Source organism: Coptis chinensis, chromosome 3, assembly GCF_015680905.1.
Source record: "Coptis chinensis isolate HL-2020 chromosome 3, ASM1568090v1, whole genome shotgun sequence".
NCBI lineage: Eukaryota > Viridiplantae > Streptophyta > Magnoliopsida > Ranunculales > Ranunculaceae > Coptis > Coptis chinensis.
In genome coordinates, this window is record NC_141458.1 from 34,711,585 (window position 1) to 34,737,631 (window position 26,047).

At 35.0% G+C, this 26,047-nt stretch overlaps 1 protein-coding gene, 2 long non-coding RNA genes and 1 pseudogene across 11 annotated transcripts; 3 read left to right on the top strand and 1 right to left on the bottom strand.

Moving 5' to 3' along the window:
* Positions 1 to 279: 279 nt before the first annotated feature.
* On the bottom strand, positions 280 to 3,336 carry LOC147509308 (elongation factor 2 pseudogene; annotated as a pseudogene).
* Positions 3,337 to 14,105: 10,769 nt separating this feature from the next.
* Positions 14,106 to 15,755, top strand: LOC147509309 (uncharacterized). Of its 3 annotated transcripts, none has more exons than XR_015216531.1 (4): positions 14,106 to 14,166; positions 14,918 to 15,041; positions 15,147 to 15,274; positions 15,690 to 15,755. It is a non-coding gene; the product is annotated as an uncharacterized LOC147509309 (long non-coding RNA). The 3 variants fall into 3 exon arrangements; XR_015216530.1 differs by having other exon boundaries at positions 15,668 to 15,754; XR_015216532.1 differs by lacking the exon at positions 15,690 to 15,755 and adding an exon at positions 15,357 to 15,626.
* Positions 15,756 to 16,730: 975 nt separating this feature from the next.
* Positions 16,731 to 19,701, top strand: LOC147509310 (uncharacterized). 3 transcript variants are annotated; one of them, XR_015216534.1, is made up of 4 exons: positions 16,731 to 16,985; positions 17,752 to 17,859; positions 18,184 to 18,333; positions 19,390 to 19,701. It is a non-coding gene; the product is annotated as an uncharacterized LOC147509310 (long non-coding RNA). The 3 variants fall into 3 exon arrangements; XR_015216535.1 differs by lacking the exon at positions 16,731 to 16,985 and having other exon boundaries at positions 17,155 to 17,859; positions 19,384 to 19,701; XR_015216533.1 differs by lacking the exon at positions 16,731 to 16,985 and having other exon boundaries at positions 17,164 to 17,859.
* Positions 19,702 to 22,128: 2,427 nt separating this feature from the next.
* On the top strand, positions 22,129 to 25,009 carry LOC147509311 (DExH-box ATP-dependent RNA helicase DExH10-like). 5 transcript variants are annotated; one of them, XM_086601647.1, is made up of 5 exons: positions 22,129 to 22,418; positions 23,870 to 24,044; positions 24,195 to 24,282; positions 24,415 to 24,507; positions 24,734 to 25,009. In XM_086601647.1, exons 2-5 carry the CDS (start codon positions 23,992 to 23,994, stop codon positions 24,842 to 24,844), a joined length of 345 nt encoding a protein of 114 aa, XP_086457773.1. In that variant the 5' UTR covers positions 22,129 to 22,418; positions 23,870 to 23,991; the 3' UTR covers positions 24,845 to 25,009. The 5 variants fall into 5 exon arrangements, 4 of the variants coding, with proteins under 4 accessions (XP_086457773.1, XP_086457772.1, XP_086457771.1 ...); XM_086601646.1 differs by having other exon boundaries at positions 22,135 to 22,433; positions 23,892 to 24,044; XM_086601645.1 differs by having other exon boundaries at positions 22,143 to 22,418; positions 23,892 to 24,044.
* Positions 25,010 to 26,047: the final 1,038 nt, after the last annotated feature.

The following is a 26,047-nucleotide window of genomic DNA, read 5'->3' on the forward strand; positions in this document are numbered from 1 at the left end:
GCATTGAACGAAAAATTGGACACTCGATGCATTCATTATGAAGCAACAAAAAAAATGTCAAAGGGTTTAATCAAGGGTAATGGGGTTTTCCCTTTGTAAGAAATTTGGATAAGTAATCAATATTATATTCATATCTCATAGCTCTGTTTTAGAATAATTTAATATAACGGCACCCGTTAAGTAGGGCCGGGTTCAAAACTAGTATATATATATATATATATATATATATTATTTTCTTTTATTTTCTTGTATATATAACCGAATCCAAATAACCACGAGTAAACCTTAAAACATGAAAGTCGGAAACATAAGTGTGTAGAGCAGTCAACAGAGTGTCAAATTCATAATAAGAGCATATCACACGACAGCAAAAACTACGATGGGAAAACCCCAACTTGATAATTAACACCTTATAACTTGTCCTCAAATTCGGAGAGAGGTGTCATTTGCTCCTTCAAGCCCTTCCTCCTACGAATCTCAGGCACAAGGGTTGCTACTTGCGACCCAGCCTCCAAAGGATCTAAGGACATCATGTCCCAGTGATCAAACACACACTGTGGGAAGGCTGTCCAGATGTTGCACTCGAGTTGTCCAGAGAACCCAAATGATGAATGATCAATGCGGTAATGCTTTTGATGTTATATAATGGAGTACGGCCCTCTGCATCTCCTCAAAGACATGCCCACATTTCTGATTCAAAACACCATAAATGCCACCAAGTGCCTGCTCTGGGGCACGGATCTCGACCATGTAAACAGGCTCCAACAGCCTTGGCTTGGCGAGTCTGTGAAGCATAGATGACTCTCCTTGCGGTTGGAATGACCTGACCACCACCTCTCGTGAATGGCATCAGCATGGAGCACAACATCACATGCCTCAAAGCAAATACCCCTCATGTTCTCCTCAGCTAATGCACCTTCCTTGGAAGCCCACTGAAACCAACCACAACCGAGTCCTTAATTTCATTCAAGTCTTGAACTCCCTTACACATGTCAACAACCATATTAGGACCGGTGGTCTCGGGACCAAAACACCGGATCTTCTTTGCAAGATCCTTGTCCCACCAAACTCTTCGGACAAGATCTTTGAGTGAACTTTAGGATCATCCCTTGGACCAATACGTCCATCATCAATAGCCTCAAAGAAGACCATCTCCAACGGGCGGGCTTCCATATACAAACGGTTGTGCTTATTTGGGGACTTGCTCATCACAAAGGCATGCACTTCTCAAGCCACGGTCTCACGGAAGGAAACTACTGGGTCGATTTAATGATTTCAGCCCCACCCATGAAATCGTCAACCAAGTCTTTCAAACAAATCTCAAGATGAAGCTCTCCTGCACCCAGCTATAATGTGCTCCCGGACTCTTCAATTGTACACACAACCATAGGGTTTGACTTGGCTAGACGTTTAAGACCTTCAACAAGCTTCGGCAGTCCGAGGCAACCTTGCATTGCACAAAGAACACGAACAACAAGTGAAATGGAAAAACTTCATAGCACGGATTGGATGCGCCTCAACTTCCTTCTCATTTGTCAATGTAGCATTCTTAGTAATGAACTCGATCCAATCCAACCGGTATCAGATATTCTTGCAAGGCACATCCTCAACTGATTCCTGCTTCTTCCCCATCTAAATAATTGTTCTCGGGACACTCTTTGTGTACAAGTCCTTCTTCCGGCCGGGGCGTAGTTAGGACCCATAATCCTCACTTCGAACCGGTTGAGACCTTTCCAAAAAACACACGCCCAAACGCGAAAGAACCTCGCCCTTGTCGGATCGTGAATCATCTTTGACACGTAGAGCATAAGAGGTCCTTCAGGATCACAGTTCTCGATTGCTTCAAAGATACTTGTCATCAAGAGGGCCCTCGCACAAATTTTCAACATGGTACCTCTGGGCCTTTGAAGGAGAGGGAGGTGATGTATCATCATTTCCAACAAAGCGATCTTTGGCGGGAGCCAGTCTGCATAACACGCTTCATCAAAGCCTTGCCAAGCAACTCCTTCGTCCCGACTTCATGGTTACACCAAGCCGTCAACATGGGCCACGGCTTGTCCTTCCGGTCATTCATACAGGTATTAATAATCTGCTTGATCGGTTAAGAGCGGTAACCGAACGAACCCTCTCTTGCGGTAGGAGAACCAAAGGTGTTCTTGGTAGTCCACTTCTTGGTAGCCGGGTCAAAAAGTTCTCGCCCCGAGCCTTTCCATCATCTTTGATTCGTCAACACCAAACTTAGATGCATACATCTTTGCAAAGTTGGTGAGGGTAAATGCCCAACCATGCAGACCAGCAGAGAAGGCAACATTCCCTTTTTCTGGATAAACCATGACATCATCGAGGAGAGGATCTTCATAAGTGGCCATAATAACATTGGCATTCTCTATGACCCTCTGGAATGTCTGGTATGCCTCCTCTCCATCAACCTGAAGCTCGAGAAAGCAACGATCCATCTTGTTTACTGTCAATACAGGCCTAATCCTTTCTCCAAGAGCTTGTCGGAGGACGGTTTCAGTTTGCACACAAACACCCTCAATACAGTCAACTATAACAAGGGCACCATCAGTGATACGGAGGGCAGTTGTTATCTCAGATGAAAAGTCGACATGCCTAGGCGAATCAATTAGGTTAATGAGGTATTCATTTCCAACTCTTGCACCATTGAAAGCACTGAGAGATTCATCAAACATCTCATATTAGAGAGAAATTCCAGTAGACTTAATTGTAATACCACGCTCTGCTTCATCTGCACGGGTATCTGTCATTCTAACATCACCAGCAGTTTTCTGAGTAATGATACCAGAGAATCGGTAAGAGTAGATTTTCCATGATCAACATGAGCGATAACACTCATGTTCCGAATGTTATCTTTCAGGTCCATGATTCGGCGGAGCTCCTCCTCTGTAGAACTTCACCATTTCGTAAAAAAAATAGCCCCTGGATCATGTGGCTTCAGTGCAAGGAAAAAAAGATCAAATATTTGAGGATGCAATAGAATTCAAAATGTAGACTCAGTGCAAAGAAAAAAATAAAAATAAAAATACTACCTAAAGAAACACATTCAAAATTCAATAATTATAGAGCTAATAAAAGAGATTGAACCAAGTTGAGAAGAGATTAAATACCAAAATCTAACAGTTATAGGGCAATTTAATAAAGAGTGAAGGATTATAAATTGTGAAATCAAATGAATGCTTAAAAGAATTACAAATTATTGATGTAAAAGAATAACCAACCTGGAAAATTAAAGCTTCAAGTAGTAATTACAACTTCTAATCAACCTGTAAAAAAAATAAGAAATTAATCCAAATAGAATCAAAAGCCCGAAAAAGAAAGTCTTTCAGGTTTCACTTTTTAGTTTTTAGTGTTAAAAATAGGCCCGCCCATTAGTTCCAATTCCAAACATTAACACCCGCCCAATACAAAGCCCATTAGCAACCCTTTTATTGTTGTAGTGCTAGTCCTCATCTTTTTCAATTCAGTTACTAACTAGCATACTATATAAGATGATCCAATCAAATAAAATCAATGCTATATAGTTATGGTCTATGGAAAAACCATTTTGCAAGTGGTCATACCATGCCACACACGAGGGCTGCATATATACAATAATGTCAGTGCCAGTGCCAGCCTAAGCAGTTAAAATCGGTTTTCGAAACTAATCGGTCGAGGAGCGATATGCGATTAATCGGTTATATCGGATGTATATATTTGATGTTTTCAAAATATATATTAATATAATCATACCAAATATTTCTAAACAGTGATTTGAGATACAACAAAAAATATCAAATTCTCATAATCACATCTAGCTAGCTCAATTTTGGAGTACTACAGATATGTCAAACACAAAAATTACGTTAAATATTTAAAGGAATAAAATGATTGAGAAGCGATAATATTTATTAGAGAGATAATACAATAATTTGTATATTTAACTTTCGTTAAGGAGGGGAAAATAAGTAAACTCTTAGCTTTGTGTATTGATTGGATTCTATTATTATTAATACAGTTTAAGAATCTAATTCGTTAATTTTACGTATTTTTTTGGATAGGAAACCGATATTTTCAATAATTTTTTTCTCGGTTTAGGGAGAAATCGGTCATCTCGGCCAATTAATCGGTCAATTCAGTAATTAAATCGGTTCGGTGAGAAAAAGTAAAAAAATCGGTAAAAACTAATCGGTTTACGAGCGATACGCGATTAATCGGCGATTAATTGGCCGATTAATCCGATATTGATAGCATAGGTGTCAGCCCTAGGCAAAGCGACCCAAGCGATTGTTTTGGGCCACCAAACCAAAACAAAAAATAGTTCTAATAAAGAGTTTAGTTAGTTGGGCCCACTTATTAGGACAAAAAAAAAACCATATTTAAGAGAAAAATAAACACATAATTTCAATTAATCTCTCAATCCTCAACCTTATTAAACTCTTTGGCAATACTTATCCCACTCGTTACGAACAATTAAAAAAAACAAAAAACACTAAACCAACTCACAATTAAAAAACACAAACTTTTATCTATATCTAAAAAACAAATAAAAATCCTTTGTTAAATAACAAAATCACGTCACTCGCTCTTAGATTATATTGAATGACACAAGTAAAAAAAAAAATTGATAACATTAACGCATATACGGCCACATTCTATTGTCTTGTTTTAGGTCACCAAAATGTCAGAGGCGACACTGAATAATGTCATGTGACAATGTGACACCTATTTTCCAAGGACATAAATGAATTTGACACATCACTCTTTAAAGATTGAAGATCGATGGGACTTAGTAGTCATAGTAAAAAGAGATTTGGTAGTTATAGGCAACCCAACTTACAAACTACATGACTAATTAATCTCAAGTAAACCAAAAGTCCTGGATTCTTCATTTCATAAAGCCAAGCAATTCCATAAAGCGAAGTAAACCTCACAATTTTTTTTTATCCGCATGAGGAAAATAGATGTTACCTTACACAGATCTGTCCACCACAATGCCTTTAGCCCACATATATTTTTAATTATTTCAAAAACGCTTTTAGCCATGACAACTGTCTTGAGAACATTTAAAACAAAAATAAACTAATTATTAATTCGAACCAATTAATTTAATTTTATGAAATTTAAGATTAATTTTTCACCTGCAAACATAGTGTGAATAAAAGAGGCGGAATGTCCTTTTGCTCCAAGTTTGTTTCCTCTTCTTCCACTGGTTCATGCTCATCGACTTTACATTTCACTCTTAAGTTTATATTTAAACAAAAATGAAGAAAGATTTGGGATGTTTTTCTCTGGTTTGAGAAGGAGAAGGAGAAGGAGAAGAAGGAGAACTACATTGGAGAAGAGGGGAGAAAGAAGTGGATAAAGAAATTGGGGTTTTATTAAATTTGTAAGAAGAGGAAGGTAATGCAGAGGTGAAGCAATTATAATTTGAGGTAGCTAGTTATGGTTGTGTGAAGAAGTAGAAGGGGACGGTGGTGGTTCAATGCTGCTGCACGAATCAACATTTCTCAATCTCACCTTCCTTCAAAATTGTTGTTATTGCAGTCGTCTTCATTCGACTTTAAGATAAGTAAAAATATTTCATTATTTCTTACTCACGAGTTTTTTTTCTCTTTTAAATCATATTATTTACACAAACTTTTTTTTTTTTTTTTTTTTTAACCGGTGCCGAAATCGACTCAATTATTCTTCAATTATCAATAATCTAGAATTGAAATGTGAAAAAGTATATTGCAAAGTGAGAAGAGCGTTTGTCACGAGAGAATAAGATATTTTCTTATAACTTAAATCATTAATCACAACACACAAATCAACTAGTTCAAAGATAGAAACAATTAGATCTTAAAAAAATTTACAAGTTTTTAGTTAGAGTTTTTTTTTTTTTTTTTTTTGTTAGATGGAGAAGAAGATAAATGTTTTTTTTCATATCTACTATCTATATACTAAAGTAAAGACCTCTAATTTTTCTCTCTCCTATGTGACACTTTAATATGAAAGAGAGTTTGAGTGTATTTAGGAATTTCCACTTTCCATAGGTTTCACAAATAGCTTCTTGAACTTGCTAAAAAATATGTTATGTACAAGTCCAATTTCTCTTTTGAACACATAGCCTCTTTAAAGAGTTCGAGTGTATTTCGGAATTTCCAATTTCTATTAAACTAACTTGCTAAAAAAAATAGGTTCTATACAAGTCTAATCTCTTTTCTGGAAACCATGTTATTCTTCATATGTAAAGCTTCATTTATGTGCTTAGAATATCATCTCTTATTGTACTCTACCTTATTTTGAATACAATTTTTTCCGTTGAATACTATCTATTATGTATCTTCTTATGTTTTTTATTTTGTTTACACTCCAATATGCAGTATTGTCATGTTGTGTATTTAAAATTTTAAATACAATACCCCAGCCATTTATTAGGTCACCTCACATTGTGAATTTACTTGCCCACACATTCATGAGTAACACATTTTTTTTTAAAAATCCAAGAGTACACCCAAGTCATCAACAGTTACACCATATAAACAATAGTTTGACTTAAAACATAAGCTAGGCAATGCACCTATACAAATACTAAACATAGACGGGTCACTGAATGGTCTGTGTCCTAAAACCGAAATTGGTCAATTTATGTGTTTTGGGCCTAAATTTGTGTCAGAATTATTAGACTTTTGGGCTTGGGTCCATACTCTTATTATTAGCCAGGCAATCTCACATTCTCACCTTCCTTCATTCGACTTTAATAAATCCCGTTATTTTATTTTTATTTATTTTGAGATTAAGCAAAAAAACAAAATGGACATCGTGATCGTCATGTGTTTCCTGTGGGCGGAGCAGGATTGTATCTTGTTGTGGATATATAAGATTCCATTTTCATTTTTGCCTCAATTTTATAATAATCTTCATATTACCCTACTTGTGGCCCTAGTTTTTTAACTCCATCCTGTCTTACACTTTGAGGGTGTTTGGCTTCTACTTAAAACATAAGTGAAAATGCAAAAATTAAGTTTGACAACATGGTTACTTGAAAGTTATAAATTTAAGGAGTTAGTCTGGCAAACCCCCAATAAAGATTAAAAGTATAAAAGATGTATGCTGCCTCAATCACTCAAGAGACCTAAATCGATCACCAATATCATATGTTCATATAGATTCAACCAAATCTAGTCATGTTAATGGCTAAGAGGCATAAAGCTTACATCTTGTAATTTGTAATTCTATAAAATCACAGAATAACCACCATGTTAACAAATCGCCCCTGTTCTAAACTTGTTTACCTTCAATTTATATGGACAACATTACACGGTAAAGAAGTGAAGCTGAATCATCGCACAAAATATTGGAAAAATAAAATGAGAAAATCAAAGGGAATAAAGAAAAAAAAAAAGTCTAATGCCTTGATAATTATTTTTTCTTGGCAGAGAATCTGAGGTGTTCCTTATATAAAGAAGGTTAGGAGAAGATGTGGAAAAGAAGAGATCTTTCCTTCATAGGATTTTTGGAGATTATGGTTAGTGATAGAGATAACAATTGGGAGGGGTTATTACACAAAAAAAAAAAATCTTCGTCTGGCGGGAATAAACTCTGCACTGTCTTACCATAATCTTAGACTAAACTCTGCACTCTGCACTGGGAGAAAAAGTTGAGATGTATCTGATAATTTTAGATTGAAGTCGATTTTCCGGAAGCAAAAAGCAAATATTTTTGTCGTCTGTTTTTCTTGCTATGTTGTAGCAATAAAGACATTTTATCTATTCATACTTTTCTACTTAATGACTTAATTTAGTTTAAACGCTACTTTTTCTAGTGTTGCCAAACACCCTCTTTATGTAACTCAGTACCTTGGTTAAGTATATGTTGCATGTGTGAAACTTTCATGACATAGCGTAGTTCCTCGAGTAAAAACTCATAATAAACGTCTTTTGAGGTTTAGATTACAAGGAGACGACAACTTCAAAATCCTGTTACACAGGCTTGTGACATTATTTTTTTTTAAAAATGCTTGGATGTGGGGGTGCATTCATCCCTGTATTCGCTTCTTCTGATAGATACGAGTTAGGAAAAAAAAGTTTGGAGTTTCCCTAGATTGGTACAATAGGATAGCAGGAATTTCAAATGTCTTAGTTGATGACCTCCAGTAACCCGTTACTTGCAAAGAAGGTAAGATTCAGAGATTGAACGAATGGTTCCAGGTTTGGTTGGATTTGTTTCTCGAGTGCGGGCATATTCACTTTAGCACTTTGGGATAATAGCTAGAGGAACTCATAAGTTGGAGTAAAGTTCACTGCAGGATCTGAATGTTGTTTTGTATTATACTACATTAGAAAGAGGTGAGGTGAGATTGTAATATGTGTGGTGGATAGGTGTTTAAGCAAGTGTTTTCTTTGAAGCGCTTAGGAGCAACCAAGCTGATTTATGTCAAGGATCCTTTGGAGCAACTAAGCTTAAAAGGAGTGTTTTGTTTTCTTCTATAAACTCATGTTACATATGGAGCCTAATAGTATTATTGACAATTTAGATGTCCCAAACTGAAGATTCGCTTTCAAATGTGTGAGTTTTGTACAATTTAAAGAATATAACTTTTTTATCGAAAATGAGAACTGTTTACCGTATGGGAAGGGAGACAGCATTTACGTGACCCAAGACATCCCAACTAGGTTTACACCTTTCCACAGAGGTAGTGGATGACTGTGACTGTGTTGCTACATGCTTATATGAATGGGAACACATGATTATTTTTATTAATTTTTGCTGTCTCCAAATAGGGAGGGAGGATCTCTAGTACCATATCTAGTATTCTACTCGTAAGTGCACTACTCTAAAACATAAAATTCCTGAAACATCTATCTAAGTATCCGCACGTTCATCATTAGGGTATCAAAATTACACAGAGGCCTTGCTGACATACAGATCTTGTCTGTCCATTGTGAGCCTTCCAAAAAAAAAGTGTTAAACTAACCCACGGGATGTAGTAAATTTGCCATACAACCACCCTAGCTGTGCAAGTAAATCACCCTGTAGGAAATCATCTTGTTAGGAGTGAACTGTACCATGGTCGAATCACAATACGGCATTTAAGGAAGATATATGAAGTATTGCATAATAAGCTATATCATATGCCCCTCTCTCCCAGTTACGCACTCAAGACTCTTCCAGTTTACCCGGTCTCCCAGTAACAGAAACCAAGAAAAAAGTTTAAGCTTACAAGGAATGGGGGCATTTTCTTCAATTTTAAGGGTATGATTTGTAGAATATCGACTTGTCGTAGACACTTTACATTTAAAAAAAAAATATTTTATATATTTCTTTTATATATGTTTTTTTTTTGAATAACTTCGAATCACTTGTTGGTTATCTCCTCCATTAAGGTTTTCCAGTCATGGGTCTCATGTGTGGCAGTTTCTCTTGGGTGCTCTTTGCCTGCCTTTTTCTTTCCCTTTCTTTGGAGACAAAATATACTTTCTACGTAATCTTTACCTGTCAACTAGACCAATATTTCAAGTTTTTTTTAATGTCGTTGGCTAGTCCAGTTTCCTCTCACAAATATATGGTACATATATGTTGTAATTTCATATTTCAACTAGTCATCATTTTCAGCTTCAGCAGAAGAGAATGTGAGCAACATGCACTGTTTATGTCCTAGCTGGATTTTAATACCGACAAAGAAAAGGACGTTGTAGAACAGGTTTTCTAAAGCAATTCTATGTTTAATTGAAGAGGACAGAAACTTACCTGCTATTGAGTTAATGTTGAGCATTCTGGCCTTCTACCGATAAAGAATTAGTGGAGCTTCTCTTCCAGGAGGGCCTCATAAAGGCCCTGTTTGCTACAGAAACGGTAAGATTGCCCCACCTTTTGTTTTTGGGTTTCATTTGTATCTCTGTTTCTTTTTTCTGGTAAAGATATAATGAAGATGCTATGCATGCTTGACATCTGTGGATCAATCTTTTGTCTACATGTAGTACCTAACGAGACATTAGTGTTTTCAATTGGGATTGATTCAGCATATACCTCTGAATCAGACACAATTGTCCAGACTCCTTTCATGACTCCTATACCCATGCCCAACCAAAGTGTAATTGATCATAAAGATCCATCAATAACAGTTTTACACATTCAATGTGCATTAGATGGAATTATCTAGTTTTCCAAACCCGAGTTGAATCTCATTTGGGATAAAATCCTAATTTTAAGTCAGATCCACCTTAATGATCCAAATCAACTAAGTATAGGTTTAGTATGGTTGGTCGGTGGATCTATCCCAACCTGCGCTAAGCATCCTTAGTGCACATTGTTTCAGTTATGGAATTGCCCTGTTTGTACATTTAACACATTTAAGGCACATTCTTTTAGTTAATCAAATTGAAGAACTTGAGAAGAAATTGTTTGCTCATCCACTACATAAGGTTTGTATTTTCAGTCACATATAAACATGTCTCTGCCCTGTTTTTGCACATAGGCATTACAATCTCAAAGTCTTTTGGTGATCAATACAAATTCAATATAATGTTTTACAAAGTTTGCAAAACAAGACAGTTACATACTTACATCACTTGTAACCCATCGTGGCAAGGTGCTACAAGGCCCCACTAACGGACACTCATTCTCAAAATCTTAGCGGCTGTCTTATTTGCACCAAGCAGTGTTCAGTGTTCACTAGTAAATAATTATATATACACTAATATACATGTTTAAACGATGCACAAATGTGCACATGTTTGTATATATATTTAGGTTACTGCATCAGATGGGTGTGTGTATCGTTCTTAGTAGATTACTCCGCATGGTCCCATTGAAAGCATTTTCTTTTATGTTGTGCTAGTCATAGTACAAAATATCCCGATATATCGCGATATTTGGGGATATCTATCCAGATTTCAGAGAAAGATATATAAATATCACGATATATTCAGAGATATATACGACTGCAAATATCATTGATATTTTGATGATATTTATGATATTTGTGATATTTGGGGATATTTTGCAATATTTGGCGATATTTTGTGTATATAACAGTTTTATTTAATATTTACCATTATATTTCAAATAAATATAAATAATGTATCATGATATATCAAAAAATATCCATAATATTCATGATATTTGTCGATATTTTGGATATACTCACGATATTTGCATGTGAAACAATATCAAATATCCCTAAAGAGGGGGATATATCCACGATACATATCTAGAAATTGAATATCGATAAATATCCATATCCTGATATCTTTATATATATATAATAGCAGTCCCTTTTGGAGTGCTGTGAGGGTGTCCACGTCGGCTAATTTTAAGTACCCTATTTACTCACGAGAAATCAGGAGTAAAGAGAGAAAAAAAAAGGAAATAAGGAGAGAAAAAAGAAATTATACGGTTCAGTAACCACAAATAACCCGAAAACTCTGAAAAATGAAACAATTGAGATGGTTGCACGATTAAACCTTCTCACAGCAGCCTCTCTCACATCTCCACTGTGGTGCTTCTTTTTTATCATCAAACTGAGATGCTTCCACTTCTCCGGTTAATTATAGGGTTATCCCAAGTTTTCTAAAATTGGTCCTTCAATTGTTAGCTGGCAGAGATTAATGGATGAAGAGATAAAGAGCAAGCAGAAGCTACACCGGTTCTCTCGCTCAATACTTGATTCGGTTTGTACCTTGGCACCATCTATTGTCTATAGTGGAATGGCAAGAGAATGGAAATTGGACCATCTATTGGTCAACTTGACATCGGCATAAGTGATGACGCTTATTTTTCCGAGTCTCTCTACACCCGGGGAGGAGAAGGATCAAAGTTATGAGGTTAGTAATGATTGTTATCCACTTATTTTTCTCCTCCACTTAATTATGCTTATTTTATTTTTATTTTTTCTAAGGAAGTTTATTCAATTTGTTTCTCCACGCCTTCACATCCCTGAATATATACGATATCATTACTTGATTTATATGTCCATATTATGGTTTCTGTTCACGTCTCTTCAAGATGAAGACTAAGAGTTTAGCCCCTCGCTGGGAATTCACAATTCAAAGATGATGGTTTGTTTGAGGCTGTGGTGTTGAAACATAACTAATCAATAAACATGGAGTTGGCTTATGAATTTTCTTTACAGATTGTACTTGGTCAGAAGTCCTTGAGGCCTAAACTTCTTACTTTCAAGTTTCAAGGGATTGGATGGGCTTTAAATTAATATATATATAAAAGTGAATGAAATGCATTTCTTTTGATATTTGTCTAGGCAAAACTTTCCATGTTTGATGGTTCCCACATGTACAGAGTACCTTCAAGCAGCATTAACGTTCTGAGTACCTTCAAGCTGATTAACTAATCATATAATCCCATACTCACAAAAATGATATTAATGCTAATTGAGTAAGGATATGGATCATACAATGATTTGATAGTTTACAGATTTTAATATAGGTTGGGTATAATACCTATGTGATTAAATTATTTTAATAAACTGCGACATATGTCTCCCACTTAGAATGGAAACCCGCCCTAAAAACCCACGACTGTTCCCAAAATAAAAAAGAAAAACTCATGACTAAAATTAAAAACAACCCTTGAGATGCTCTGATGAGTACATAGTCACGAGAAATCATGAGAAAAAAAAAAGAAAACAATGAATCGGCAAGAAAAAAAAGAGAAACAACATCTAACAGAGCCCATTCACGCTAATTACTTTAGTGTAATTCAAGCCCTCATTCACATTCTACTCATAAAGCCGAATGGGTCTTTGCACTGCTACTGCTCCTCCATATTCTCTTTGAAATCCAACATGCTCTAGCAATCCCTTCGTCCTGGTACTGGTAAATATTTTTTTTGTGTAGAAATTACATTATCTGAGGAACTGTATTAATGCTAATGCTTCATCTATTTTTCCTTAATGATGTTTAGCTTTGGCTCTTTGGCTCTTTGGATGTTTTGCAATACGAGTTCACGACTTCGACTTTATAGCTTTGGGATATAGAGTGGATTTGCCAGTCAATATCGTTCTGACCCCAAGTGCACTAAAGACATATTTAGATATTTTCAATTTTCTTATTAACGGATGTCTGGAGCTCAATAAAGGTATTTTGTACTAGGCATGTTTTGGCTGACTTCTAAAAAATTGTGGTATAATTTTTGGTCCATATTTTGGTATATATCCTCACCCCTTCCATTTCATGCGTAAAGATATATTTCTATAGCGGTGATGTCTACCATTTGTTGTTCCCAAAGAGGGGTTTCTTTTTTCGTTTTTTTTTCTTTTTAATAAAAAAAGACCTGTAATTGGACTCATGGGCATAAGGTGTAGAAGCTTTGTTTTAATTGGCAATCGTATAGGTCGGAAAATATTTGTAGACTAAGTTTCTATGCTGGTCTTTATTGTGTTAAATCTTCTATATGTCTATCTGATATGGATGGTTCTTTACGTTTTTTTTTCTCCCACTTGAATTGGTTATGATATTGAACCTTTGAAGTTTTTGTGCCGAACCAAAGCACTGTGGTGAGGTTTGTAATTGGCAATGTGAACTTGGTCCCCGACTATATGGGAATTTTTGTACTGTTGTATAGCTTTCATGGAAGCAATGTGATAATGGGTCCCTACATCTGCAACTTCACACTTTTTTTGTACATTATTATTTCGTGTGCTACTGTTGAAACTCATTCTGTTTTATGCCTACTTCCAGTTCTCATATTTATAAGTAACATTTATAATCATATTTTCCCCCCAGGATTTGGTTCATTTAATAAGCCAAAGTCATCACTGTCAACTTGATGAGCAAGAGAAGACAATTTTCAACATTTAAATGAAAATGAGGTGAATCTCGCTACTCCCCTCCCTATATTGCCTTCTTTGTTAAATTAGGATTCTGGTGCTTCTTCAATTACTATGCTATCTAATATTTGAAATGGTTGCCAATATGATTATTGTTAAACTTATTGACACAAATTTTCCTCTTTTTATCTAGCTCCTCCTTTTATTCGTGATTGTAATAGAGCAGAAGGCCAAAACTACATTGTATTTACATTGTTTTATGTAATGAAATGTTATATCTCTGCTGTCGTTATCAGGCATCAACTCAATCACTTTGTATCTATGCTTTTGCAAGATGCGTTCAATCGCAATTGTCAGATGTTTCCTGGTGCAGGTTTCTTCATTCTCTTAAGCACCAGGTCCAATATCTTATTTAACTTTTACTTTTTACATTTTGCTCATAAAATTCTGCTCCATAAAAAAAAAGAAAATAAATGATACGGGTCAATGTATAACTTTCATACATACAGAAAAACTGCAATACATGTCTCTAACATAGACTGGAAAGCCCTAGACCCGCCAAAAACCCACGACCTATTCACCTAAAAAAACACACACACACAACGACTAACTAGAGATTCTCTCACTAAATTTTGTCTCTCTTCTCTCCAATCTTTTCAATTTCTTCTTCATATCAGGTATGCGCCCCCTTATTGTTTTTTGTTTATTCTCTTTTACCTTTTTACCAATTTCCATACCATTATCAATCAGCTTTATTTTTTAGTTAATTTTTTGTTGTAATATTTCTTCTTATTCCCACAGTTTAATTTTCCAAAACCATCGAATTCATCTTTTAATTGTTAGTTGTAAGAGATGAATTTTCCAAAACCAATTAACTGTTGATCGAGAAATCAAAGTAAAGAAAACTTGATACTCAAGCCATTATAAAGTTAGTAGAATCGATAAGCATATAAATTAAGTCTTCCCAATACCCATACCCATGCCCCATACGCTTTACAGATGCTTTGTCTTTCACATTTGTTTTGGATTGATATTGGATTCTCCTCACGTGTAAAAGGACCAAAATATTTAATGTGTAGAAAGGATAGAATAGCAGAGAAAAGATTTACTATAAAAATTGTCACAATTAATGGAAACCACATTTTTTAGCTGTAGAAAAGTAGAAGTGAAAGATCCTGTTAATGCAAGAAAAGTTCTGAAGGTAGACCGTGACAAGTTGAGAAGGGACCCACTAAATGAGCAGTTTCTTGAGTAAGACTAGGGAATGCACTAGGTACCATATATCCTTATTTATCTTCTGTGTCACTTGCTTTTGATAGTCGTGCGCTTATGAAACTATGAGAGGCTTATGTATGCTAGACTAACGTGCACATTGTAGACCCTGATCGGCCAAAGAATGACAAAACAGCTATTCTAGGTGATACAGTCCAAATGCTAAAGGATTTGACCGCGCAGGTTAACAAGCTAAAAGCGGAGTATGCAACACTCTCAGAAGATTCACGATAAGTAATGTTTTTACCTTCGTATAATATTCTGTGAGTTTGGAGGATTTATTGATTTGGATATGTTTTGTTAATTTCATCTACAGTGTGTAATTAGTGGATAGGATGCGTTATCTCATAGTTGAATTTAAGACCATTGCAATTCTAAAACACCACCCTATTTTTAAAGACCTTCTGATAGGAGCTTTCATAGGAAGAGAAGAAGAATTGTTTATCTCAAGAGATACAAAGGTTTGTTCATACATTTTTTCTTTTCCTTTTTTTTTATATGTGAGAATCCGACAACTTCAATTGTGATTTTGAAAATTGTTTGTTTTCAATTGTAATTGATTGTTTTTTCTCCGTTTGTACCAAAATATGAGTAAAATTTATTGATTTATCTCCTTTTGTTCCTTAGAAATCTCATCTCTTCTAACCAGCTGCTCTCGCGGAACTTTTAATTTGCAATCTCTTTATCCATCGCCAGCTCTCAAAATTTACATTAACTTATAATTGAGGTATAGTTCATCTTTTTTAAATGTGGTATTTAAATTTGAGGATGGGGCAATTTTAGGATTAATTTCAGAAAACTTGAACGTGTATTGGTTTATTGAGGTTTTTAACTTGGTTTATGAAACTCTATCTTTGTAACATAGAAATGGGCCATTCGCCTTGATCAACAAAGAAGTAGAGAACAAATTCATGGAGTGGGACATTCTTTTGGGTATTTAGTGTCAATGTAAGTAACCAATTTTAATTCTTTGCAAATATTAATGCCGCTTTTTAATTGATGTCCAATTGCTTATTAGTTATTACAATGTAGAGTTACAACCAATTGCTTAGATAGAACATTAAAAGTAGTGTTCTTAGATTTTTCTCTTTTCCTACACGAATTCTAATCGCATTAAAAATGTAACTATTTTTTTTTTTTGTGCTCAGAAGTTTGATTGTCTTTACATACTTGGTCATATCCCAATTCAAGTGAACTTCAATTTATTTCTGATCAAGTAATAGTAGTATAATAATTTTTACTACTTATTCCACCTGTTCATATATTTCTTGGTTCCTACGTGAGACAAGTATTTAAGCTAGAGCAGATGTTGAGGAGAATGAACTTTGAGAGCTTTGGTTTAGAAACGTATACTAATGCAAGTTTCGTTAGAATACTTAACAAAAATCAAGTACATGGACTGGAGGTACAAACTAAGAATGGAGAATAATGGATTAGTATTAATCCATCACTTGCCTCCTATGTTATCATGCTTGGTGACACCTGCATGATGGGTTACGATTATGTCTTTGAAACGATGAAATTTTATTGTATATGATATGTCAATCAATTTTACAAATTTTATTGTAATTACTTTATGTATCAAAATTTATTTGTTAATAGTTGACAATGTTGTCTCACTAGGCATGGAGCAATTGCAAATACTATAATGTTACTCACCGCATTATGATGAAAAGGGATACTCTATGGGATTCTTCACACGTCACTAGTATAGTCTAAAACTACAGACTACAAAAAGCCACTTTAGTCATTTAAGATGGTCGAGCAAGTCTTTCAATTTTTGACAAAATAACCCGAACAAATTTCATGAAGCTAAAGGGTTTGATCAAAGTTTTGAATGGTTGAGCAAGTCTTTGAATCCAAAGTCAGGAGATTGTCAAATTTCTATATGTTTGCCGTTCTTTGAGAACTACTCAGGAAGAATGAATCCCTTTTGGCTCTCTAGGTATTGTCCCTTTTCATACTATCCCTTTCCATTATTGAATATTTTAATAAAATAGAAGTAGGTTCAATCTCTTGCATTTGTTGCTTTAAACTACTCTTTTTGAGTTTTGTTGTGTTTGAAAGGAGACACAAAATGCTTGAGGTTCATTTGAAGGAATTGAACATAGGGATTGCTGTTATGGGGTATGGGTACAATTGATTGGAGTAGGGAGTTAAACATTTTGGGGACCCTCAAGATAATAGTGATAGCCGTAAACTTATTTTACTAATACCCATCCTTTACAAACTATTATTAAGAGTTCATTTTTTTATAATTGAAGTGTACTAATGCTGCTGTTGAAACTCGATTATTGCACCATGGGCACACTAGCAATTGTATTGAAAGCTCTTAAGTTAAGTTATTATTTTCAGTGTTTCCTTTCAATTTGAATGCATCATGTTATACCTACAAGCAGTTTGATTCATTTCCAAGTCGGGGAACTACATATAAAAAGGTACAGTAATTGGAATGGGTATGTCAGTAATGTAATTTTATAGATGAACATTGGGGAATAAGGTAAAATCTTAACTCTTCAGATTATTTCAGAGTTGAGATTTACATCTAAATCTCCTGTGTAATTTCTTAGTAATTATATCATCTTGCATAAACAATCCCGTTGAATTGATTTTCATTTTTTTCCCCTTGAAAATTATGTTTGCGATATGGTTGAAACAGTATATATTGGTGTTTGGTACTGATTAAGAATGTCTTTGTATTTCAAACTAAGATTGGCTTGGTATTGGATTAGTTGATCGGTGATAAAATAATCAATGGAACTAAATCAGCAGAGAAAATAACCGTCGTCAATCATGTTCTTTCAATCTACAAATTCACGGTTTGTTCCTTCTTCTTCTTCTCTTACCTTCAATCAATTTTTAATATATATCAATTTCAATTTTGAGTGTTCAGTCAATCTATTAGGTCAAGCTTTTATTGAACAAGAGGAGGAAGCTTTACCATAAAAAAGAATTTTTTTATAGATCACATCAGTACATAGTATTTCATACTCTATAAGGGTATCTCCCTTCTCCACCACAGGTCCCAGGAACTTCGAGTCCAAACAGGATTTTGTTTTAATATAAGCCACAAGATTGTCATATTTTTTGTTAAGAGCTAATGTTTTTGGATTTAATCTATCTGCTTCTCATTGTTGGTACAGAACCAATCTATAAGCAATGCATACCCTTTCCAAAGTTGGAGACTACATGCGCTCAAAAGAACAAGGGTGACAAGGAGAAATAAATAACTATCGTTAACACATACGACATCAATCTTTGGCACTAGATGGTGGTGTTATTGCTCCAAATGTGTAAGCAAAAGTCCTTCCATGCTCTTACTTAGTCTATTTCACTTTACTTGATTGGTAAGTTTAGGCCCTATTTTCATTGGTCATATTGTTTAAGAATTAAGAATGGTTTCCACTATACTATTATGTTATCAAAATAAAAAAAAAAAAAAAAAAAATACTACTATGTTTATCTAGAAAGAAGAGTTTGCTGAGTTGCACTAGGGTAATTACAATCCTTGCAAGTGGCTTACGTATAGTTGAATCCCTTGCAAGTTTTTATATATTCTTTTATATGTCAAGAAGTGAAAACATGTTTCTAATTTATAGTGTTTTTGCATAGAGATTTAAGTTTCTGATTTTTTACAAGGATGCAAGACAGGATTGGGGTCCATTAGATAGTCCCTCTGCTTATTAGATATGCACCATTTTAGTATTTGTTTTTGTTCGTGTGATGCTTGATACTCTTGGGGCAAAGCAGGTGCTATGATTTTGTTGAATTATCTACTCCTAATATACACATAATCAAACATATATGATTATTCACCGAGTTTGAGGTCTTATGAATATACATTTTTTCAAATAGGTGAATGGCATAAATGGAAAGATCATTGATTCATGGGTTGAACAGGCATTACTACTCAATCAATATAATTTCAGGAGGAATGAATTAATTTGAGGGTAAAATGCTGTTGAACCTACATAGAAAGAAGTGGACTAATGGATTGACGCTTTGGCGATTTGATACCTACTCCAAAATCAACAAGCAGGCCGTCCAGGTTATTGAATGTTCATTGTCATTACGTATTATGTTTTATATGCCATATGTTAGTTTTACTTGCCAACAAATTATATGACTAGGAGATGGAGGTTTTATTGTCTGGCATGTGTGTTTTCCGCACTACCACCAATTCCACCTATTGTACCAATTGATAAATAAGTCGGGAGGACCAATTGAATCAATCCTAATTAATCTTAGTTCTTTCAAATGATGGTAAATTTGAACTAGCTAAAAGTATTCTTGGGGAACTCTTTGAGGATGAAAACCTTATTATATGGAATTGTTTAATGAAGGTACAGTAAGCAATGGGCATTCGGTGGACTTCTCTAACATTGTGATTATCATGACATCAAACAATGGAGAAGAGCACCTTTGCGTTGGACTTAGGGACGAGTGTTTAATGGAAATTGCTAAAGAGCGACTGTTATGCGAATTGAGGTTGAGTCCTGAGTTGATTTGTCTGTTGGATTATATTGTACTTTGGTATCCAAAGGCCTGTAGAAAAAAGAAATCTACACTAGCTGTCTCAACATCTGCTCTTTCTCTCCCCCATTCCCCTAGACAATTTAACCATAATATTTGTGATCACAACTTAAAGCAAAAGGAAAAAAAAAAAAAGAAAAAGGTTTGGAGTTTTAGATTTTCGGCGCAACTTATTTTCTGAAACTCCTTCAAGGTTAGTTCTCTTTTTTTTCTTTCGTAGTTATCTTAAACTTTTTTCTTTCTTAGTTATCTTAAACCTATCTTTTAACATAACTCATTCAATGAGGGACTGAGGCAATGTTTGTGTATTTCATTAGTGTTTTATTTATTTATGCTCTTTTCTTTATTTAATTTTGATGCATCTAAGAATTTAACAGAAAATCTTTTCATTATTGTTTTTGTTTGGCGTTATTAGTATCCAGACGTTAAACACTCAAAGAGTGGATTTGTAGGTCTGGGAATACTGACATCAGCTTGCAATCAATTTGGTTAACAAGCGCCTGTCGAGTATCCCATATTTGGATCTTGATACCATTACGTTTCCTTTTCACCACCCTCAATTATACTTTATTCAAAAAAGCTTGCAAGCATGCACTTCCTTAATTGGTAAAAGGATTACAAATTATCAAAAAAATTTAGTAAAATTTTTTTTGGTTTCACTTAAGGAAGTGTAACAATTTTTGTTTCAAACTCTTCCAACAATATCTAATCTTCACATTACTCAAAGTTGGTGAGACATTCTGAATAATGTGTTTTGGCTTCATTTACGTGACCTCTATTAAAATCTAAAATCATTAGTCTTATCTACCATATATATGCATGTGGTTTAACCATAGATCGGCAAGCTTTTGGTATATATTCACCAGGACTTGACACAATAACTAGGTTCTGTGAACTTAATTAAGTACATAATTGACTCCTAACTAAACCAATATTATTTGTTTAGTGCAATATTATTTGTTATTGTTTGTGTGCTTTAGGATTCCAGTTGAACTTTCCAATGTATGTGCAACTATGAACAACCCACGAAAATCTATTTGAATTGCCATTTGCAAGAAGAAACCAGTTATGTGGCTTTTGGTGTTCTTGCCAAGCTTTTTTTTTTTCTTTGGCCTCTTCAATTCCAATGTAGTTTATACATATGAATTCATCTACTTTATAAAAAGAGTTGTCTTAGACAATGATTAGTATTCTGGTGGTGTTAAAGGTTGAAATTGATTGATGGTTGTGCATCATTATTTGGTCTATAAGAAGTGTAACAAAGTTTTTTTTTTTTTTTTTATGTATTTTCCCCGCTCTATATTTACGGTAACAACAGCCTCTCATTTTATTCTATTGCTAATCTTTTGGAAGGTTTATTTATTCTGTGGAAGGTAAACAAGTTCTGGTAGAAAATGATATTGTAAAACTACAAACCATATGAGATTTTAAGAATCAGGATTCAGGAATGTTACTATCGCCCTGCTACTCCGGGGTCTATAATGTTTTTTAATCTATCAAAATGTTATGTGTAAGAGTTAGCCAATTAACATTTCTTTCAATACTACTTGCGTATTTCACTCAATATAGGTGCAGGTGGAGTATTAGTGAATAACTGCATGTGTTGACGGGAATGTGTAAATAGCGTATGAGGATAAAAGCACCCAATGCCAATATAGTAGGACTGTACATACTAAAAGAAACCAATGCCAAAATGGTGGGACTACAAACAAAGATTTTGGTATTGTTTCTAATTATAAGGCTCAGGGCAGTCCATTGTTGTTAGCAATGAAAATTGCCGTTAGCAGGAATAATAGATGATTATGGATGGAACTTGATTTTCGGATTACTCTTACAAGTTATGGAATCCCATGGGATCTTAGGCAGTGTTGAGGACTCGAGGTGGCAACTCATGCACAACAAAATTAGGAAGCATTCCAAGAAGTTTAGCTTCTTTGGCTCTTTGTGGAATTTCATCAATCCGATTACGAAAAAATCCGGTTATGAAAATAATGCTGAATTTTCATTTTACCAGAAGGACTCGAGCATGCTTAAATATCATATGAAGCTTAAACTCATTATGGGGAAGGAACCTTCAATCAGTTCAATGGAGTCATGCATAGAAGTAGGTGTTGACAACTCTAACTCAAAAGAATCTTAAGGCAAGAAATTGAATTATGGACCCAGACGTGAAATAGACTAGGCTCAATTATGTCAAAGGTGCATTGCTATTGTTGTTGGAGTGGTCTTTATTAGAAAGGGAAAAAAAAAATTAAATTAAATTAAAACTTAATTAAAATTATACAAACAACGTTGTACATGCAATGAAGTAGACTAGGCTCAATTATGTCAATGGTATATTGCTATTATCCATTGAAATTATATTATTGAATACTTACAAATGAGAACAATAAGATTTTGTTTTAGTGCAATATAGCTACACTAAATTTTTAACATGGACGGTTCTTTAATTCTCCAGTTTGGTTGGTAACTCTAACTTCAAAGAATAATCAACGGGAAATGAGAAATTCGATGCAATTGCATTGAACGAAAAATTGGACACTCGATTATGAAGCAACAAAAAAAATGTCAAAGGGGTTTAATAAAGGATAATAGGGTTTTCACTTTACAAAAAATTTAGATAAGTAATCAATATTATATTCATATCTCATAGTTCTGTTTTAGAATAATTTAATATAACCACACCAGTTCTTAGGATGGATTCGAAAACTAGTTTTGTACTCTGGTGCTAGTTAACAAGATTTTTTTATCGTACACTCTACAGTCCTCTCAATACACGGAACAGATTAAATGTTTCCAAAGAAAAGTAGAGGTGAATCATGAAATTCAACTGCTCAAATAAAAGGTGCGAGATTCTCAGGTTGTTATTTTGTTTGAAAAATTCCAGTTTACAATACTGATTATTCCTTTTATGCTTATCCTTTGTTTGTCCTGTGCTGATGATCTTCGATTTCTTCAGTATGATTCACTGTATTTAAGATAAGATCTCTACCTATAAAATATACAAAGTAGAACTGAAACATGCACACCATTATTTGATTTCTGTTCGTTCATCACATGTTCCCTCTATTTTCTGAATACTCCTGTGTATCAGCTCATGAAGTCCTTGTAAGTCTGTCATTTTTTTCCCTGTACTGATTCGACTTGTATATTTTGATTCACGGCATTTAAGATAAAAACTGTATTTAATAATAGGATGTAGAACTGAAACATGAGCATTGGTACGTTTTGTTTTTGGAGTAAATCAGTGTCTTATTCACTAGGAGAGAAAAGGGAGAGTCTCATGAATACAAAAGGAGGGAGCAGAAAATACAAAGAAAGAAAAGAAAAAGGCACTTTGTATCTTAATGTTCAACTTAATCCTGTTAAAATATCATGTAGCTGTAACTACTTTCAGTGAATGATACATCCTCCTACTAAGATAACCATAATACAGTACTTACAATACCAGCTATTGCTAGCTGCCTCGAAGAATTCCTTGTAGTGAATCCCTTTGCACTGGTGGAATCTTTTAGGCCGAAGGAGAAGGGTGCAGTATCATGATGACGTTGTTGCCAGTAGCCACAGATCTATATTGCGTAAAAGTTTCCTATTTCATTCCAAATGCTTCGAGAAGTGGCACACGAATCTTGAGGCAATCTACCATGGATAGAAAAAGTCGTATCGATGTGGATTTGACTTTCTTACAGATATAAATACCCACTGTATAAAAGTTTGAATTTTGAAATCAGAACATCTCTTCTAGACATTTGTTTATTTTACTGTAAGGACTCGAGATCTCTGCAACCGGGTACAGAGATCATCTCTGTAACCGTGTTATCTCGCCGTTGATCCGAATCCAAGATGTGTGTGTGCCTCGATACCTGTGTGTGTGCTCCGAGATGTGTGTGTGCGCGCCGAGATACGAGATGTATGTGTGTGTGGTACAGAGATCAATCTCTGTACCCGGTTATAGGGGAACCGGACTCTGTCTGTAATATTAGTTCTGCTGCTTTGTTTGTCAGTTAATAACTGATAAATATAGAGGTCTCTCTTTGTCACGTGTGATTCTTTGTTTTAGATATAAATTTAGCATCATGTGAAATGTATGAAAGAAAAACATGTCAGTCTTGTATGGAAAAAACTTCTGCTTTGGCTTGTCAAGCATTACTGTCAGTGTCACCTGAGGATTTGTTCGTTGATTTTATATATCCTTTGCCCATATGATTTCAGCTTTGTTCTCATGATTTACTCTTCTGATGAGATCTTTTTCTCTTTCAATAATAATTAAAGTTTTTTTTCTGTCTAAAAAAAAAGGGTTGATGTATCCATTGTGCAGCTTCAAAAATTCCGCGATGAACTCAAAAATCTTTCAAGGGTTTTGAAGAAGCTTGGCCATATTGATGCTGATGGTGTTGTCCAGTTAAAGGGTCGTGCTCATGCTTGATAGACACAGGAGACGAACTTCTTGTTACAGAACTGATGTTCAACGGTGAACTTCTGAGTCACGACTCAACATTTTCTTTTGTTGCTATTTCTTCTTTCTTCAGGATTAAGTATTCATCTGCCTTGCTAATTTGGGCAAGTGTTTCATTAGGTATGTTTAACAATCTTGATCCTCACCAAGTTGTTTCATTCCTAGAGATAGATCAAATGACAAAATACATTTGAGAACTGAACTTGCAAAACCTCTCCTACAACTTCAAGACAGTGCGAGGAGAATAGCAGAGGTGTGTGGATTTGTAGAACTCCTCATGACTCTTGTTTTGGAATGTGTTATTTGTTTTTTGACTATGCTAAATTGCTAGCCCATTTCTACTGCTATTGAGAGTTTTCTCAAACGTTTCTCTATATTCTCCCAGGGTGCAACTTTTGCAGAGATTATAGAAATGACCAACATATTTGAAGGGACTATCATACGACTTGCTAGGAGGTTGGATGAGTTTTTAAATCAGGTAATTTAGTTATTTTTAGATTTTGAATTACTTGTGTAGTATTCATCTCTTCTCCTTTCAGTTAGCATGTCTCATCCAGAGCAATTAATCTCCTGAAATCAATCCATTTGGATCTTTCTTAATCAGACTTGTCCTTCCATACTGGATGCATTTAGCCGTCCCTTTAATCTTTTTGTCTTTCATCGGTTTTGCTTATTTATCAAACCTTATTACTGGTCTTTCTCAGTTGCGCTCTGCTGCTCATGCTGTGGGGGAGCTTGATTTGGAGAGTAAGTTTGCAGCGGGTAGCGAAAGCTTGCGGCGTGGTATTAAGTTTGCTGATTCCCTGTCCACATGACCTTGTGTTGTTTGTGTTTCAACTGTAACATCTGTTGTAAGCTGTTACGCAACAGTGATGTATATTCTTGAAGCAATGTGTTTTTGCTTGATTCGCTGTTTTCTGTTATAATGCTGGATTAGCTCTCGTTTGCCACTCTGCTTTATATATTTCTTTTGCTTCTCATTCTCTTTGGGTTACCAGTTCCTGAATTTGCAATGAAGCCAAAATGATGTGCTGTTTTATATTTATGAAAAAAATGGTCCGAAGTTGAAAAAACACTTTTATTTTTCTGGTGAAAAGTTTCTTGCTTGTAAAACACTTAAAATGGGCAGATGTTGCATTGTAACTGATAATTAAATCCTTTTTACAGTTTTCATCCAAAAAAAGTGATCAGTTTTACAGAGGAACGTGTGTTTTGTGTGCCAATGTAAGTTCTCTCTGTAAGTATGAATCAGAGTCTTTCTGTGTATCGGTGAAGCAAAAGAACAGAGAAAAGTTTCTCCAAATATTTGGGTGTCTTTCATAACTAGCCATACCAGAATTCTTATTGAAATCTGGGCAGTTTTAGTATAATGTTTGGTGAAAATTTGGTGTTTTCGCCCTTTTGAAATTTCTTCTCGTGCCTATTGATCGATGGAGATGTCTATTGCCAAGTGGTGGGACATTGGATGTAATTTTAAGTTGGAAGGATTTGTACAGCAACTTAAGTTTAATGGCGTTGGACGGTTGGAGTATTGGACGTACTTGGAACTTGTTTCAAACTCCAATTTTTGGGAACAACTTTAGGTTTTTGGATTCTTAGCTGCCCCATTGCAGATTTCCAAGTAAGATCAGCAGCAAAAACCACACATTATCTGGGAATCGTTGATTACAGCGAACAACAAATTCCTTGCATTATTGCAGTGACTCACTCACTGCAGTGAACTACAAATGCTCGCTGGTGTAACGTCCTTTAACTTAGGCAATAAGTGTGGGCGTGTAGAAAGTGCAAGAATGGGCGTGTACCCTTTCGTTTTTCTGTGATCTGGTGGGCTCGTACTCATGTAAAGTGCGAGTGACATAGGAGTTGGCCAAAATGAGCAGGATAATTCTCAAAATCTGAATGTGCAATCGCCCAGTTGCAAGAATAAAGGAATTCAACGTGCTTGGGAAGGTAAAAACTTCTGCATTCCATGTATAACAGGAATTCTGAATGTCTCAGAATTCAATTGTAAGCATTTT

Bases quoted from the DNA above. Each gene is read 5' to 3' on its own strand.
- LOC147509311 (XM_086601647.1), top strand. From the start codon at position 23,992: ATGCTTGATAGACACAGGAGACGAACTTCTTGTTACAGAACTGATGTT. The intron at 24,283-24,414 runs GTGTGTGGATTT...ATATTCTCCCAG, and splicing joins GTGCGAGGAGAATAGCAGAG to GGTGCAACTTTTGCAGAGAT. The intron at 24,508-24,733 runs GTAATTTAGTTA...GGTCTTTCTCAG, and splicing joins TGGATGAGTTTTTAAATCAG to TTGCGCTCTGCTGCTCATGC.